This window comes from Diadema antillarum, unplaced genomic scaffold, assembly GCF_040938485.1.
Source record: "Diadema antillarum isolate AM-2024a unplaced genomic scaffold, OU_Dant_1.0 seq00001041_RagTag, whole genome shotgun sequence".
NCBI lineage: Eukaryota > Metazoa > Echinodermata > Echinoidea > Diadematoida > Diadematidae > Diadema > Diadema antillarum.
This window is the reverse complement of record NW_027271872.1, coordinates 1,289,275-1,308,610: the sequence shown is the minus strand read 5'-3', so window position 1 is coordinate 1,308,610 and position 19,336 is coordinate 1,289,275. Positions and strand designations below refer to the sequence as shown.

The following is a 19,336-nucleotide window of genomic DNA, read 5'->3' as shown; positions in this document are numbered from 1 at the left end:
GTGTATCCGTCCCGTGATTGCCTATCAGTGACGTAACAGCGCGAATACTATGCCCATACAACTGCTTGTGTTATCATAGGCCTAATCAGTTACACTAAGAAGCTGTTCGTGATGTGTGGTGTTTGCACCAAAATTAGTATGTAAAATTCATACAAATTTTACACTATTAAAATGGCTTACATGATTTCTTAGCTAGTTGGCAAGAGGGATACCCCAACTCACAAGCGAGCGCACCCTCTGCGAGCTGTGTCTAAAACGAGTCTCGTTGTGTGTGTTGTTGAATCAGCGTGTCTTATTCGATTCTTCTTGTATTGTTCCGCCAGGATGGTGTCTTTCAAGACAGCTGGACACTGCTTTCATTGTTCCTGGGAAAGGGTCATCTTTCTTTTGACGGTCAAGCCTTTCATTATTATCGTGGTGAACTTCACTAATCGTCCCCACGCTAACGTACAAAGGAAGGAAATGCTTTTATTATGTATCAATGCACGCGTAATACCATCAGTATAGGCCTATAAAACGAAAGTTTGACTCTATGTCCCGAACTGTAGGCCCTGTAATAGCAACTATACATGAAGTCAAGTATGGAAACGATGGATTCCCACTGCCAATCAAATCTCTCTCGACAAGGACGCGATCGGAATCGATCTGGATGTGATCGATCTACCTTGATCGACATTGGTTTTGGCTTCCTCCTATACACGATATTTTTTAACACTCTGTCGGACTATAGATCATAACATGCAGATTTGATCGGCAGTGGAACCCAGCCCTAAGGCGGATTCTTGTTCGAAAAGTAATAGCAGAAAATATCCTACACGAAATTCAGCATTGCATATACCGAAAGACAGATAGAGAGGAAAACATCGAGAAAGTAGTTCCAATCTAGGATTGAATGGATGGTATATATATATGTAACTGAATGCCATAAAAAGATAGATAAATAAATAAAGAAATACAGCTCCAAAGTTATTCGCTTTGCGACGACCGCCACGTACACAATCTGAAAGTGAAGTTGGCTGTATGATTACATATTGCGCATAATGTCCGTTGGTCTGTCGAGGCGGTTGCTCAACCAAAACACGTAGCATTACACTCTTAAAAAGAAAAGGGTAAAACAGCGTTTTAAAAGGGGCGAGGAGCGACAGCGTTTTCAAAATGTTGTATTCACCCTTTTTCTAGCTGTATCTAGCACATCTAACGTTGGATTCAGCTGGATAGATAGGGTGAATGCAACATTACCTTAAAAACGTTGTCACTCCTCAGCCCTTTTAAATGTTGATTTACCCTTTTCTTTTTAAGAGTGTAGGAGGCTAATTTCAATTTCAGATCGAACAGATATAGTCACGAGTTGTTTTGATCGATGTCATGCAATTTGCCGTAATTCGCGATAACGGGTTCGGTTCAAATTTACGAAGGTGATCGGAAATTCTATATTTAGCGTTCTCGTCATTTTGGTGCAAGTTGGTACTTGTTTAATTTGATAAGTCCCCATGGGTATGAAAATAGGCCCTACACTAGCGCCTGATTCTCTTTATTCGAGACAGTGTGTATATTGGTATTGTGCCATCATCACACTTGTGCTTGTTTTGTTCAAAACAAACTGTCTTTTTCTCCATCCTTTACACGTTACTTTCAATACGCAGTAGTTCAAAGGATGTTTTGATATACAGGAAGGTAAACGAGTAATTGCTGTTCGATCACCGCGATCCCCTGACTTTCAGCTAGAGCCGCGTTGGCCAGCACGCAATGCTAAATCCCTCTAACCAAAGATTCTACGGAACAGTATTACCCAGTGATGAAAAAAAAAATCCAACAAATCTTTATTTCCCGTTTTTTGTTGTTGTTTTTTCTGTCTCAAACACTGTCATTTCTCGTTGTAAAGTTATCTTTCGACATTATTGCAATAGTCGGGTAACGGGAAAACAAAACGTAAGGATTTTGTGTTTGATTCCGCACATATTCTCTTTATTTTACATATGTAGAGAAAGAAAGAAAGAAAGAAAGAAAGAAAGAAAGAAGAAAGAAGAAAGAAGACAGAAGACAGAAAGAAAGAAAGAAAGAAAGAAAGAAAGGAAGAAAGAAAGAAAGAAAATGATCCCATGCTCGTCTAAAGAAGTTTAAGCTTTTCACGCTGCAACCTATTAGGTGACGTCTATTCGGTGTGGCGCTCTCTCACAATGAGTACTATGTCGCACGTGGAGTTTTCCAGTAATGAGCCAGAGATGAAGGGGATGCACTACTCGGGTCAAATAGGGAAGTTATTTAATGACGGATAATGATTCCTTGGTGTTTTATTTATCTGTTCAGAAAATTTCAGTGTGAAAAATTAGTAAAAGTGTCCCAAATCACGGTTGCTTTGAGACATTTTTTTTTTTCCGTTACATTTTTTTTTTCCAACCATCGACTTTACGGTGCGCTTTGCACCTATTGTTCTTGCCCGATCGTAGCCTTTTGTCAAGGCCCTCTCGCTGTAATGGGCGAGCGAAGCGAGCCCAGCCGACCGCGCCAGCGCGCAACCCCACTCAGCTACATTTGGGCTTTCTTCACCATACAGCAAGAGGGCCTTGACAAAAGGCTGGCCCGATCGAGACTCCGCTTCCGTTGTAGAGCATGTAGAGCATAAGATGCTAATGAGCATTGCTCTTGACCCCATTGAAGACAAAAGGCATAGAGCGTGCGGCGGCGAGGGCTTTAGAATTGCGCAATACTGATGAGCTGAGCAAGACTCTGATCGGCGATATACACGCACCACATTTCATGAAGTGGTGATTGGCATGACGCACAATGGCGTTTGAAAAGTGTAGACACAAAGTACGATATGTGTGTATATATATATATCTCACATTATATATATATATAATGTGAGATATTTTATAACAGCTAAAACACAAAATAGCGAACTTACGACAGCTCTCCGTGTGTACATTTACAAAGGTTATTGGCTTCATCAATAGATAATTCATTCAAATAATGATAATAATCAGCTGTTCCCTACTATGTGACAGGCTGTTCAAAGTTTATCTTTGGAGATATACAAGGTTAATTTCCTTTTCGCAAAGACAATTCGTGTAATAATTCATTCGCTAATTCGCCAAATGAATATGTGTACTTTTCCCAGTCCAAAGACTTATTGAATAAGTTATTGCCGGCAGGGAGAGAAATCGGAACAATAACTGATGCCCATTTTTAACTCGTGTTCTCTTTGTGAAATCTGAGCATCTGAGCACTTTTAGAAGTAGGGCCTATTTGAGAAAATGACAGAAAGCTTTGTCGCTACACAAAATGTGTTTGTTAAATAAGAATGTTTTTCGTGTAGTACGTGTACCTGACAGTTCAGAGGTCAAGTGTGCAAAGAATTTGCCTCAACAGCTTTGCGAAACTCGAATCAGTTGCCTGTATTGAAATGTGTAATCAGAATGAAAAGACTCGGACCTTCACGCCTTGTAACTGAGTACCACAGAACCACACACAACGAAACACACACACAAGAAAGGTGAGCTTCCTGCAATCTCAAGGAATGGATAATCAAGCAGCCATCATCCTTTCTTCGTCATTGATAGCAGGAAGTGACGTAATGGAGCGATGCTGTTGGAGAATCTGCATAAATGTCTGCTACAAGTACTATGTACAAAAAAAAAAATCAGACCCCCTTTGTGTTCATGTTTTGCCAAAACAAAAGAACCACAGTCAGTAAGACGCTAACTTACTTTATGTCCTATAAACCAGGGCTCCACACTAACTTTTATTTTTGGTGGCCCAAAGGTAAACATCCGTCCTTTTTTGGTGGCCCGATCAGGCCCGATCAGGCCACCAAAGTCTTCATTTCTGAAATTTTGGTGGCCCGATGTGCGTTTTTGATGGCCCCGGGCCACCGGGCCACCGTTAGTGTCGAGCCCTGAATAAACTATGGTTACTATGAGTTGAACGTTGAAACTGCCTTTTGCCTCCAGGCTTTTATAATAGCATACAAAGCTCTTATTGTTTGCCTGTATAAAAAAGGCGGGAATACATGTACACCCTTCTCGCAATCATCCTGATCTGATAACAGAGTGATACATTTTTTTTGTTATCTTTCCCCCGACCAAGACCGATGCCATTAAAAAAACAAGATCAATGCCATTAAAATAATGACCAAACAAACAAATAAACAGATCCATGCATATAACGAACAGAATATACGTTTGTTTCATGTTTGTATAGGTTATCTCTTGATAATTGTTTTTATCGTTTCCTAATAAGTACCTCTAGCGAAAACCCGACTTTTTTTCTTTTTCTCAAGGAGGGAAGTTAACTTCAACGTAAAGATAGCTTACAGCTATTACATTCAAATGGGGCAATCATACATTTGCATTGTCAATTGTAAATTTGTCGGATGACGCTTATAAACGTTTGATGATTTTTGTCTCCTAAGGCATTTTGGTTATGATTACAGACGTATCTATTTACAAGACATAAGTGATGGTTTAAAGAATTGATCTTCAATTTAGCAAGGATTAGTCATATAAAGTCATGAATTCCCTTTACCCATCATGGTTAATGGAACTGCGACATCGTTGAGGTAACCACACCTTTCAATTTTCATAGTTCAAACCTAAATCGTAACATAATCAAAACACAAGCAAAATATCTCAAAATGCTCAGAGGATGGCATGAATCAAAACTTTTTACGGAGATTGGATATGGCAATCTTTATTGACCTATGTTTAATACAAGTTTTCCACAGCTATAATTTCCGCCTATGATAGCATTCTGATGATTTCGATTGCGTTTTGAACTCGTACCGAGCTATACTATCGAAACAGCTTTGACCTTTATACGTGTAGTTCAATATGAACGAGTGTTTCGGACTCATAACCATCGTTCGTAATCGTAACCACACAGTAACAAATCAAACGAATATTGAGTAACGACTATCTTTATACATAGGCTGCCTAACTGATCACATGGTTTGACTACTACTTCAAGCAGGCTGAAAATAAAAGAAGAATTAATACACTTTTAATAATGATACGATGCTTTACAGCGTATTCACAGTATAATGTTTGCTTGCGTTTCTGTGTGCAATACGGACGGAAAATAAAATGCAGATGGATGCTGTTAAATGCTAACACCCAACGCATCCAAATGTTTTTGAAATACATTTCATTGTTTTACTATACTGTTTGAAACGTCGAATTTACGAGTCCTTTAAAGGGTTACTACTCATATTATCAGGCAAAAATAAAAGTATTAGGATTTCGATTTGCTCGCAAGACTAACGATGCTATGGCGATCGTTCGCAGCAGTGACAATCCGCTTCAATAGATCTATTCAATTATTCTGTTTACATTGAAAGAAGAAGGAGAAGTCAACTTTAAACTTCATTAGTTTTCTCGCCTTTTAAACATGTTTTCATGCATCATGCGTGGTATCGCTATTCCTTCTCATGGTAGTGCGTGAGATGGAGCGTGAACGCCGTCGCTAAGCAGGACTGCTTTAGCGTTTCGTCCGAGAAAAGAAACAGGTTGTAAGCCTCTCTGATATACAATTCAATGGTACCCGGCAGTTTCTTTTTGAATGGACTCCTATATTGTACTAGCTACTTTCAGGAGATTAAGATGACCACGCGCTTAACGTTTCACATAATAAAAGAACCTTCTTCTTCCCCATCCCGACAATAGAAAGCGTCGCCTAAGCAACCACATCCTGTGTACCACCGATGCTTTTCGTCCCGTCTCTTTGGCGTATACTACTGGGAATGTCTAGACCATAAAGTCTTTATAGATCCGAGCATGAATCATAAGAGGGCTTGCTCCAGTCGATATGAGCGACATCATTAGTCGTCTTTAAGATGACAATAGCCTTTCAAACACAAAGTTCAAAATTGATGCGCCCCTCTAGCCTGAAATAACTATCATTCTCATATTCTATATAGACACTGAGGTGTCCACCGCGTACAAAAAAGAGGGAAATTTGGCTCTTGCATAAAAATGGGCCAATGGTGCAATTCTAAGCATACTAATTCTTAGTTGTAAACTTACTAGACATTTGATAGAATGCATGGTACTGAAAAAAAAAGCACTTTGAATATGTTTAATGTAACAAACCGTTGTCAAGAATAACTCTATTTGATATCTAAAGTCAAGAATAACTCTATTCAATATCTAAAGTGGCGCATGTCCATTTTGATACATAATATATATACTGAAAGTTAACGTAAAAGACGAAAATCGCAAAATTATAATTAAAGATTACAGGTAACAGTGTATCGTATAAGACTCGATAACTTATTATGATAACATCCATAAGTCGGCTTTCATTGCACACTATTCCGCTGCTATCAAAAAGAAACTAATCTAAACATGTAAAAAAGTACTTCACGAAGTCAACACGGTCATGCCGGAAATAGTACGGATGATCCCAGACCGACGATCCATGGTCATCCGTGATGCAATCCGTGAAAGTGTAAAAGGGGCTTATAGCGACCAATTCTTCGCACTCGGCCGTGAAAAAAAGAGTTCCGTGTGTGTGTGTGTGTGTGTGTGTGTGTGGTTTATTTTGTATGTGTGTGTGTGTGTTCCCGAAGACATCATCTCCCGAAACATAATGGCAAGTGAAAACATTTGCATAATTTTCCTTTGGTGCTAGTTTCTGGTTGCGGAAAGTGGGCAAAAAAAAAAATCCGCCTTTACAGTAAAGTTAAAAGGCGAACGCAGATGACATTCTATGGTATGTTGACAACATGAAATCAAGTTTTTCTTTGTTTTGCTTCTTTTTCTAAGAATAAAAAACAATAAGAACAGTTAACAGGGATCGACAAAAGCGGGATGGACAGCTGAAACAAGTTCTTCAGTCGAATTCCCGTTCGAAAACTGGACGGAATCTCTCCTCCCGCTCTAAAATTTTACAGGACGACATAAATTTTAACAATTATATTGCAACCATGACGAAGGCCGACGACCAGTTGAAGTAAATGCCGCAACAAAGTAAAAAGGTAAACCTGGTATTAAAATACACAAATTTGATTCAATGATGTGTCAAAGAACACAGAAATCAATGTAACCCGTTCTATTCAAGAAATAGACTTTCTACACTAGTCTAAAAAATTGCACTGTTTTTGCTGAAAACTATTGATCAAAAAATGGGAAATTCAGTCTATTAATGGTAGAAATTTGACATCTTAATCTGAAATTGTGTTGCAGGGTTCGGCATAAACAAAACTGAATCTAGACATTTATCTGTCATCTCTTTCGAAAATGACTCAATCATAGCTGAATATGTGTATGTTGGTCTTTCGGCAAACCAGCCAAGCTTCCCAGGTTCGGCTTTTGACGAACCTGCCGAGCTTCCCAGGTTCGGCTTTTGACGAACCTGCCGGGCTGCCAAGGTTCGGCTTTTGACGAACCTGCCGAGCTTTCCAAGGTTCGGCTTTTGACGAACCTGCCAAGCTGCCAAGGTTCGGCTTTTGACGAACCTGCCGACATGCCGAGCTGCCTAGGTTCGGCTTTTGACGAACCTGCCAAGCTGCCAGGGTTCGGCTTTTGACGAACCTGCCGGGCTGCCAAGGTTCGGCTTTTGACGAACCTGCCGGGCTGCCAAGGTTCGGCTTTTGACGAACCTGCCGAGCTGCCAAGGTTCGGCTTTTGACGAATCTGCCGAGCTGCCAAGGTTCGGCTTTTGACGAACCTGCCGAGCTGCCAAGGTTCGGCTTTTGACGAACCTGCCGAGCTGCCCAGGTTCGGCTTTTGACGAACCTGCCGAGCTGCCAAGGTTCGGCTTTTGACGAACCTGCCGAGGTGCCCAGGTTCGGCTTTTGACGAACCTGCCGAGCTGCCCAGGTTCGGCTTTTGACGAACCTGCCGAGCTTTCCAAGGTTCGGCTTTTGACGAACCTGCCAAGCTGCCAAGATTCGGCTTTTGACGAACCTGCCGACATGCCGAGCTGCCTAGGTTCGGCTTTTGACGAATCTGCTAAGCTGCCAGGGTTCGGCTTTTGACGAACCTGCCGAGCTGCCCAGGTTCGGCTTTTGACGAACCTGCCGAGCTGCCCAGGTTCGGCTTTTGACGAACCTGCCGAGCTGCCCAGGTTCGGCTTTTGACGAACCTGCCAAGCTGCCCAGGTTCGGCTTTTGACGAACCCGCCGAGCTGCCCAGGTTCGGCTTTTGACGAACCTGCCAGGCTACCTAAGTTCGGCTTTTGACGAACCTGCCGAGCTGCCCAGGTTCGGCTTTTGACAAACCTGCCGAGCTTTCCAAGGTTCGGCTTTTGACGAACCTGCCGAGATGCAAAGGTTCGGCTTTCGACGAACCTGCTGAGCTGCCAAGATTCGGCTTTTGACGAACCTGCCGAGCTGCCCAGGTTCGGCTTTTGACGAACCTGCCGAGCTGCCCAGGTTCGGCTTTTGACGAACCTGCCGAGCTTTCGAAGGTTCGGCTTTTGACAAACCTGCCGAGCTGCCCAGGTTCGGCTTTTGACGAACCTTCCGAGCTGCCAAGGTTCGGCTTTTGACGAACCTGCCGAGCTGCCTAGGTTCGGCTTTTGACGAACCTGCCGAGCTGCCCAGGGTCCAGCTTTTGATTAATATGCTGAGCTGCTCAGGTTTGGCTTGGGACGAACTTGCCAGGCTGCCAATGTTCTTCTTTGATGAACCTATCATGTCATGATGTCAATATTCATTTGGACATGTCTTTTAAGCTGCGTGTTTATCTCAGGATGATCCTGTCAGGCTGCAAATATCCATCTTCAAGCTTGTATATAATCAGATCAAGAGGACCGTGAAATCAAGCTTGTAGCAATATCCCTTTGCTATGATCAAACACACACACACACACACACACACACACACAAACAAATGAGAGACAGTTTGTTGCAATGAACAATAGCAAGAAATACATCTTACATGTAGTTGAGTTTATTCAGTTTTTAGAGAAATGATTTTTCATCGTTGAAATACATAAACCCTTCTATCATGCTACATTGAAAGGTTCATTCTTACAATGTATGTTGTATTGATTATCCAATACAGTGACAGCCACAAGAAGCTACATGGTACGTACCAGTTTGGGGACCAAACTGCAATGAAAACTTGATATTCAAACATGAAAATGAAATGATATTTTTTCATTCAAGAGTAATTTTGACATTTTGAATTGCCAGACTCAGGCAATATGCCACAAAAAAGGAGAACATACACCAAAGGGCAAGATAGAAATTAGAGGAACATTAATGGTGCATTTGACTGAATAAAGTTTTGATTTGATATTCAGCCTGAGGAATGAATATATTCTAGCACTATGATACATGAGATCATATCCAGTATTAGAGTTCAATTGAGCCACAAGAATTGCTATATTACTAACGACATGTCTTATGCTGTATAAACTGTTTGCATACCACAAAGCACATTCTGACATCATACAGTGACCTTGATTTATCCCTATAAACTTACAGGGAGGATTACAAGTCATATATACATTGTATCTTGTGAAATATTTTCATAAAGGATTTTTCATGATCGCAATTTCATGTTGATGTCCACACACTGTTGAAATACAATGTATTGGATGTCACTGTAATACAACGTATTTCCATGTAATTATTTGCAGCAAGAGAAATAGACTATTTTGTGATGCTCATACAAAACAAACAAAACTCGGTCAAGGAAGACATCAAAATGCAGACAGACAGAACTGCAGACAAACGAATCTCCATGTATAGAATAGTAGTATTAACCTGTTTAAACAACATTTGTAGTATACATGCACTACCCAAACTCCCAAATATAGTAATTGCCAATGAAAAATTACACGAATTCTCCTGAGATCAGATGCATGAATATCTGTACATTGAGTGCTTGATATTTGAAATACCTTGGGTTGTGGTTGGAATGATGTTTGTCTTTCAATTACAATATGTACGTATAGCAAACTAGGCTGGTTGATTCGCTAAGTCATTCTACATGTAAGTTTGTATGTACAAATCTGTCTGCATTTTGATGTCTTCCTTGACTGAGTCGGGAATTATAATATCTTCTCTTGCAATGTCATGCTCAACAGCAACTGGACAGATCAAAAATTTACTTGGGACTTCCTGGATGTCTCTGCTGTTCAGTCTCTTCCCTTTCAAAAACTGGACAGTGGCTGTGTTGCTTGCAGAGACATCCACAACTCGTCCGACGGAGGCTTTTCTCCCATACAGAACTGCTACCCACTCTCCCTGCTTGCAGATCTTTCCACTAGGCATGTGAAGCTGCAATGTTTGGAGTAGGAATACAAATTAAGTAAATTTTAGCTGAAGGTCATTTGTTTTCTGCATATTATGAGTCAAAAAGTTATGTGAAGGAGAAGATGAACTTCACTGTGCATGAAGCACATATCCAACATTCAAACTGCTACCTTCATTATCATTCCTATTCTAATATAAAGACCACACTGTAATTTGAGACTGACCTATCTATTTTTGATTATGTTAAAGCATTATGAAATAAGGTCAAAAAAGAGAAAAAATACAGTCACACTGCCTGCGGCATAGTTTTCCATTTTCAGATTAAACAAAAAACAGTATTAGTGCTTCAAAATTGTTCTAAAATGTGGGTTAGGGATAGAAACAACCAATGAAAAAAATTGAATAAGTATAATTGATGTTAAGTATTGGTAAATATGCAAAATGAGAACAATAATTATAATAAGAATGTCTCCAAGCTTAACTGTCTGCAGTATTGCAAAAGTGGATATTTTCGTGCTAGTAATTTTTTGCCGTCGGCCAGGTAAGAAGAGTTTTGCGTGTTTTTAATTTCGTGGAATCAAGACAGTAAGTAGGGGCCTACTGGAACATAATTATGGCCTGCAAAAATATTTGCATGCTTTTGTTTTCGTGGTAGTCGTTGGTTGCGCCAAATACACAAAAATTTCAACACCACGAAAATTTCCACTTTTACAGTAATGGTTTAACCCTAACTATGCTGTATCGCCATGACAAAACACTATCACCGCGATGTTTCATGACTTTTTTCTTTAGAGTCTCCTGCATCTTTTGACACCAAATTTGCAATGCCTGGGTGGAAGGTTCCCACGTTACACATAATCATGCACATGAATTTCAGACCCAAAATTGCTCAAAAATGTGAATTCCTGTACAATTTCAATTCAAACTGTGAGTACAGGCAAATTTCATTAAAGCATGATCATTTGGGGAATTTATTGATTGAAATCAATTAATAACATATTTTCATGTTTGGAACAATGTCAAGGACAAATTTCATCGTAAAAACAACGAAAAAGTCGAAAAAACGAAGAAATCGTAAGAAATTAAAAAAACAATAAAATACTTCAATTTTTCTGATAGCAAAGTTTTTCCCTCATATTCTAAGGGCACTAAAAAGAATATTTACACAAAAAAGTGCCTGTTTTGAACTTTATTTAGTGACTTATAACAAAAAGTTTGATTTTCCTGAATCATTATGCATAAATTAGCCTAATTTAGCATAAATGATAATTTGTTGGTAGATCAACTTCACAGTATTTCAGATTATGTCACAGGCAATGTGTGTGTCGGGCGGTCGACAGGAGAGAGCTTAAGATGGGGTGCAATAGTCTACCTAAATAGCCTGGCCTAGTTAGGATTATTGAGAAAAAATAGTGATATCTCCTTATATTTCAGACTTTATTGGGGAAAAAAAGTACATGGTAGGATGTTTTGTGATACAACCGATCTACACATATGCATAAAAAAAGATATATTGGATATTTTTTAAATCACTGTTCCAAAGGTAAACAGGACCTTTAAGGTGGCATGAAAAAAATAACAACAAATGGCAGTCCCCTTTTCACAAAAAAAAAGGCCAAATACGTTTTAACTGAACGAGAAAATGTTTTGAAATGAGGAAAGCTTGAATTATGTGAATGTCAAATTTTGACAAGGTACTTAGTGGGGTTTTTTTTTCGTGGCGTGAAATTTTCGCGATTTGCCACTGGCGTTCAATGCATATAGTGTAGACAAAAAATTTCGCGTGCATTTTAATTTTGCGAATCTTGGCGCTCGCGAAATTAAAATGCACACGAACATTCCTCGTTTTACTGTATTTCATCTTTACCTCCTGTGGCACCACTCTGCCATGAGATGGGAGTTGAACTGCAGTTGTTGAATCAGTGGCATGGTCCTCATTGCTAGTTTGTTCCCCACTGTTGCTAAGTTCCTCACTGCTGCCAAGTTCCTAATAAGAAGGAAACATTAAAAACATAAGACCTCAGAACTAGCATTAACCTGAATATGGAGTACATGGGGGGGGGGGGGGGCTTTGAGGCCTTCTATGAGGGCATGGTGTCCATCTGCACATTCCATAACACAGTACCACTGGTAAAAATACAGTACTTGTCAAGAAATGTATTTACAGAAAATTTCACCGCACAGTTTAAAAGAAAGGACTCAAATGTAAAACCTGCCCCCATTCGATCCCAACCAACCCATGTAGATATATCTACCTCTAATAACCTTGAAAGTGCACTCACTAATGTACAGTATGTACTACAATCATTTTCATCAAACAATGTCCCCTATTTGCTTGTTTGTTTGTTTGATGTTAGTAGGGGCTTCTCTGGTCCTAATTGTCATCCTTATGATAATGCACTGGTTTGTGTTTTCAGGAAGCTAGAAAGAAAAATGTGTTGGTTCTCCCCCCCCCCCCCCTCCCTCTCCCCAACCTGAACCCCATACATCGTTTTTTAAAGATACCAAAATTGTTAATGGGTGTCTACGTATTTGAACAAATTGAGATCCTATCCACTCGGGATAATACCTGCCAAATTTGGGGACGATTCACGATGATTTTTTTTTTCAAGAAGAAGAAGATAAAAATGCACAATTTAGGCCCCTATCCCCCCCCCCCCCCCCAAACTCCCATGGTTGCAAGAAGGACACTTCTGGATCAATCATGAACAAACTTAAAACATGGAACAAACTTGTGGTATTTACTTGAATTACTTAGAGTCTCAATTTGGGGTAGGGGTGGAGAGGTTCCTCTCCCCTCCCACCCCCCCCCCCCCCCTCCCCGGGCCAACACAGAGATCATGGTGTCAATTGAACTAATTGAGATTCTATCTCTGTAGGAATGCTACCTGCCAAGTTGGTGAATTCTAAATACTTGGTACTGTACCTCTGTCTGTGTCGTCTTGCTTTCCAGGCTGGGTTTCTCCTGAAGTTGAAGCCTCGTTTCCCATTCATTTAGGCGGGCTTCTTTCGCCCGCAGTCTTGCCTCCCACTCTATCATGTTGTCTTCTTTCGCTCGCTTAGCAGTGCTGCTGGTGTCAGGGGTTTGAGTTTTTTCGGGGAATCTGTGGACAAATGAGAAAGCATGGGATATGTTTTTCAGGTCCAAGAATTCATACTTGTTATTTTCTTTTAGTCTACAATGTAGCCTCTAAATCCCTGTAGTACACTGAAAGAAAATTTTGCAGAGCATAAGGATGTCCTTCCGATATGTTGATAAAGTTAGAAACTTCAGTACTCGGTTAAAATGTTGATCAAATAGGAAAAGTGCTATCAAACTCCAAAGAGATTTGAATTTACATATTATTAATAGTGATTAATTGGTTAACTTTAAGCCATGTAAAGAAACATGATTAACCAACCAGATCAATTTCATGTTTTGCCTACCTTGCATCTCTATAAGACATATCCCCTGCCAGGATCCTTGACAGAGTGTCTTTCAATTCCTCCTGGGTGGTGATTGCCTCCAGGAAGCGGAGGTGACTGGGTTTCAGCGCCACCATCGGTTGGCCTTGGATTGTTCTCCTCTCCCAGTCATTCATGAGCTGCTTAATGAGCACCCAAATTTCTGCTGGTTGGCTAGCTAGAAAGCTGTGTACTCGGTACTTCAGGCGGATGTCTTTAATCTGAAAAGATATATCCACAGTGAATATGGCAATTAAAGAACCTCAGTATCATTGTCTGTATGAGAGATCTAATAGAACCACAAACAATATACAGGTGTACAGATGTGCTGCTTGATTTGACCAAGAAATTTGTATCTACAGGAAATGTATTAAGGAAATAAAATGCACATATACAATATGATTCATATGCTATCTTTGAGATTTGAACAGTGCTAAAACAAATATAACAGAGCTTTTTTTGCAATGCTCAACATACAAAGTTGCCTGCTTGCAGAAGGAAAATGCTGAAGCTGTGCAAGTTCAATGTGTATAATTTTTGAAACAGAAGAGTTATCTGCCAGATAAATAAGTAAAATCGTGCATGTCACATATTGTTACGATTAATGATATTTCAATATAAAATCTGCAGTGTATTCCCATGGGAAATGATTAGAGATTGAATACAATGTCAGGCTCAACATCAGCAATACAGGGCCATTAAAAACGGAAGTCCGGCCACCAAATTTCCCTAAAGGTTATTTCTGGCGACCCAGTCAGGCTGCTAGAATTCAACTTTGATTTTGTTCTTTTTTTTTTTCTTTCAGGCCATATATTTCTTCTTCAGGCCACCCAAATGTCAATTTCCGAAATTTTAGTGGCATGAACACACCACAACAGAAAAAAAAAGTTTGTGATGAGCCCTGAATGCACTGCTGGTTAGCTTCTTTTGTTTTTCTAGATTTATACTTGAGTGTTTCAGCTTACTGGTAGTCCCAAGATTCCTGCCATTTGCTGGCGCCACTGAGTTCTCTGATGTTGAGAAAGACCCTTATCCGGATCTCCGACAACCTTCCTTCTGAAAAGAGAAACGTCTTCCTCGAAAGTCATTGCCCTGCTGTTCAAATGGAGACGATTGTGCTCATAACCCACCATCAGTGCCTGAGCGTTGGTCAATCCAGCATACACAATGACAGGCACACTGACAAATTGCTCTTTCAATTTAGCAATGGCTTCACGTGTATGATTGCCCCCTATTGTCTCAAGGGTATAGTGGCCTGCAATCACATCACACTTGTTGATGTGAGAAGGTAGATGGTTTGGTATGTGGACAGTCAGGTTGTTAAATACAACCCCATGTTTTTGCAGAGAGACTTTCAGCTCTTCAACATGGGTTTGGTTTAGTTGTCGTACCAGTCTCTGCTGTGGTGGACTGCTCAGCAGAGTAATAGGAACCTCTATAATGTAGTCGTTTCCTGTAAATTCAAATTGAGAAGATCACTATACACAGCATTTTGTCTGAGCAAGAATTATAGGGAATCTATTCATCTTCTACAATTACTGTAGCACCACATTTTTGTGTGCCTAATATGAACATTATCAGACCAAGCAATTACTTCAGTTTGAGATTTCACCCCCAACTGGGCTAGAATGCCTAAGTAAAATGCATGACAGATTCAAGCCATTACACAGCAGAATAGGTAAACTACATTTATTTATCATGTTTTTACTAAATTACATGTATGTGCATGTAACTGTTCTGACACACACATAGCATTTCTCACAATTTTATGGATCTGTTGCAGAGCAAATGCAATTAATTTGAAATGACTTTAAAGTTTAATTTTTCTTAAAAGTTTAATATGCAGCAAGGGGATTCCCTAACTTCATGAGGGTCCATGGCAAGAAACTTAATTGATGAATTAATCCATTGAGAGTTAGTGCCAATATCGGGACTATTTTTCAAAGTTGAATATGACCTGGTAAGATATCCTCAGCTTTCTCTTGAGAGAAGAAGAATAAACTCCTGCAAAGCCTCATTTCATGATACATGCACACATAGGAAGATATCATGTTAGGAAAAATAGTAAGGATTTAGGAATTTAAAAACTTAAATATCAAATATTAATTCTTTTTACAGAATATTTTGACAGCTGACAAGACAAATTTTTGCAATTTGAAACTTCATTTCTTTTTTTGTTGAGGTGAAATATTTAAAGGACAAGTTCACCTTCATAAACATAAGGATTGAGAGAATGCAGCAATATAAGTAGAACACATCAGTGAAAGTTTGAGGAAAATGGGACAATCGATGCAAAAGTCATGAATTTTTGAAATTTTTGTGTTGGAAGTGCTGGATGAGGAGACTACCAGAGCTTGTGATGCCATATGAGTACAACAGTATAAAGAAAATGTAAAGAAAATTCAACATATGTTCACTTTTTTCGCACAACAAAAGAGCATTTGACTTGCCTCTTTCTAAAGGAAGGGGGAATAATATTTCCCATAACATATGTCGGTAATGAGTCAAGGAAATGTGTAATTTTTTCAAAAGATGAAATTTTGAGAAATTCTCTTTACATTTTCCTTATATTGTTGTACACATGTGACATCCTACGCTACATTAGTCTTCTCATCCAGCGGTCACTGTACAAAAACTTCAAAAATTCATAACTTTTGAACGGATTGTCAGATTTTCCTCAAACTTTCAATGATGTGTCGATCTTACTACTATTGCTACATTTTCTCAATTCTTATGTTTATGGAGGTGAACTTATCCTTTAATGGAATCACTTGTTTCTGAACTGCAAAAAGAGCATGCCAACAATATGTAAATATGTGCATAATATACATTGCAGATGATGGGAAAGAGTACAAAAAAAAATTCAATTTACCAAACTTGACTCGTTTTCCATTAATGGCCTCCATTTCACAAGCATCAGTAACGATGTTTTCTGTCAGTGGTTTTTGAGATCTGCCACCTAGATAACAAATTAAACCAAAAGGTTGCAACAGATACTGTTGTAGATGTATAGAAAGACCAACAATGACTCATGATCATAAATGATTTTAAAAGCAGGAAAAAATTCTTTGAAAAAAAAACCAATTTTTTTTGAATGAAAGTGAGACAGCAATGGTAAAAGTGAGCCTGAGCTTTTGATCCTTGCACGATTGCCATCAGAGGGAAATGACAAACACAGAAAGTAAACATGCACACTACATGCACCAAAGACACAATAGTCCAACACAAAATGTTTGCAATAAGGTGGGACAGGGAAAAGCAACAGGGTTTAATAGATGATTATGCTCCTGAATTTCAGCTAACCAAAGTATGGTTTTCTTTGAAGCAAAAATGTGTTGAATAGATGATTATGCTCCTGAATTTCAGCCAACCAAAGTATGGTTTTCTTTGAAGCAAAAATGATGCTTTTGTTTTTAGAAGTTAATAAATCAAAATAAAAGGTGATAACTTGTACATTATTACACATACATATACAAGTGCATAATTGTTTTCTTTCTCTCTTTTTTTCTGGTACCTTAAAAATTCCAGAAACCTTCACATAGTTGCAAGCATTCGTACTAGAGAGGCAGTTTGATGCCAATTTTCTACTTGTACTGTGTGATATGTATTACTGAAGTAACAGAAAATTTTCACGATTGACCAAAACATTTTCTATTACATTGTAGCTATGAACTTTTCTTGACATGTTCCATAAAGAGACAGAAATGGGAAAACTTAATGTTACTGGTGTAATCATAGAAGAAAGACACTCATTGTCCCCTTTGTGTGTACCAACCTATTAGCCATCACATGTCCATTTTGTAACAAAACTAAAAAAAAAAAAAAAAAATATATATATATATATATATATATATATATATATATATATATATATATATATATATATAAAATTGCAGTCTTCTCTTCCAGCATGGACAGCACCAAGATGTAAAAATTTACAACTTTTGAAAGGACTATCAAGTTTTCATCAAACCCTGGTCCTGTGTTCTACTAATGTGGCACCATTACTTTAAGTCACATTATATATTTGGATTTCATTCTTCTTTCATACCCATGACAGTACACAAAGAAAAACTATCAGCTCTTTTACCTTTGTGAGTCTGGGGTGAGGCACTGTTGTGGAAGAGTTGAGTAAACCTGTCAACAAACTGTTGTCCAGTTTCCAGGGAATTTTCCATTAATGAAGAAACATCATTCCTCATGCATTGGAAATCCTTGAGGCTAAACTTCTTTTCAATAATTCCATGGTCCGGGTGGGCAGTTGTTACCTTCAGACATGGATGATAATATGTTTAGTTGTCTCTGCCATGAATAAAATGAAAGCTCTATTTATTACAATGATGATTGTTTCCAGTTTATACAATCACGGCTTCATGTCACTTTCCAGTCCTGGTTGTAACATTTGTTTTGAATATTTTTTTTTTTTTGTAATCAGATCACTTACCTACAGTGAAGCAGTATGTATTCTTTTTATGAACATACACTTTGTAGACACATATTTTTTGTTTGTGTGGAAAATAGAAGCTAATTAATGGTAGAAGTACGATGATGGAATGTCAGCTTGTTCTTGTTTGGAGTCAGAATGCAAGCCTTTCCTTGTTCATTGTTCTCCACTATACTACAATGCATTTACTCTTTACATCAGGTGGTTAGGTAACACTTCAGCAGCTTGTTCACGTTTGTTTACCTATGAGATGAGGTGGAAGATTGGATGGCAGGGAGAAGCAGAAAGGAAGTGGGAATGACATGTGGCTTGTCAGCACATAGGATTAGTTGAGCTTGACTGTGTGAAAGAAGTTAGAGGACTGATAAGGAGTGTGACAGCTAGACGAGTAGTTGTGAGATGGATGAATAGTGACACTAACTGACAGGAAGGCTGATTAAGGAAATGTACGATACTTTTACAGAGCTCTACATCATAAGATATACTTCTTGTACAGGCACAACACATATAATATGAAATCTATGGAAAAAGAGATAATGCATTTTAAATACTTTTCTTTAATGTGAGTACTGTAGCATCACTGCAGAAACATAAACATATGTAAATTTCTTGAAAATTGAGTTACTTACCATAATGTACAACATACTTGATGGCGAGGGCAGTATGTTTTCAATTGGAATGCGCATAGATGCACCATTTTTTATTCTATGGATGCAAAGGTTTCCATCATCCTTTTCAATCCACCAGCTGCACTCATCCTTAGATGTGCTTGAAGCCATTTTGTCTATCAACACACACAAAAAATAAAACCAACAGCAAAGGTTGTTTAAGGTGAGGAACTACACCGAGGTCAGTGTCTACAGATATATAAATTACTGGAATCGAACTTGGCAAAGGTTGGTCTAAAAGTTCAAAGCCCAAATTAGGAGCAAGGCAAAAGATTTTACAAGATACAAACAGTATAGTATGCAGTATCTTATCAAATCAAATACTTTGGAATTTTGTAGTTGAAAATCTCGGAAGTACCTAGCTATTTGGTTTTGGGCCCTTTTATATTTCTTGTAGAATCTCAATAATGAATACAGCCAAAGTATGGAAGTCCACTCAGGACTTAATCTAATTTGGTACAATACTATCTTTGCATAATTTCCCCAGTTTAATACTACATGTATATTAGTCCATGGCAACACAGAAGATGGATTTCAGTCATATATTATATTCTTTCAAGTATCTAACGTTACAATT

At 38.8% G+C, this 19,336-nt stretch overlaps 2 protein-coding genes across 2 annotated transcripts in view; one reads left to right on the top strand and one right to left on the bottom strand.

Moving 5' to 3' along the window:
* LOC139742980 (unconventional myosin-XVI-like) overlaps nucleotides 1-19,336 on the top strand; it is a 215,402-nt gene that overhangs the window by 62,199 nt on the left and 133,867 nt on the right. The gene's annotated exons all lie outside the window — the stretch shown is intronic.
* LOC139742970 (uncharacterized) lies at nucleotides 9,934-18,870 on the bottom strand. Its single transcript, XM_071653476.1, has 8 exons — nucleotides 18,721-18,870; nucleotides 17,738-17,915; nucleotides 16,520-16,606; nucleotides 14,613-15,100; nucleotides 13,630-13,868; nucleotides 13,130-13,307; nucleotides 12,035-12,190; nucleotides 9,934-10,227 (listed from the first exon to the last, which is right to left on the bottom strand). Exons 1-8 carry the CDS (start codon nucleotides 18,868-18,870, stop codon nucleotides 9,934-9,936), a joined length of 1,770 nt encoding a protein of 589 aa, XP_071509577.1.

Bases quoted from the DNA above. Each gene is read 5' to 3' on its own strand.
- LOC139742970 (XM_071653476.1), bottom strand. From the start codon at position 18,870: ATGGCTTCAAGCACATCTAAGGATGAGTGCAGCTGGTGGATTGAAAAG. The intron at 16,607-17,737 runs GTAAAAGAGCTG...TTTGTTATCTAG, and splicing joins CTCACCCCAGACTCACAAAG to GTGGCAGATCTCAAAAACCA. The intron at 10,228-12,034 runs GTGCATTTTAAT...CAAACATTGCAG, and splicing joins GTAAAACGAGGAATGTTCGT to CTTCACATGCCTAGTGGAAA.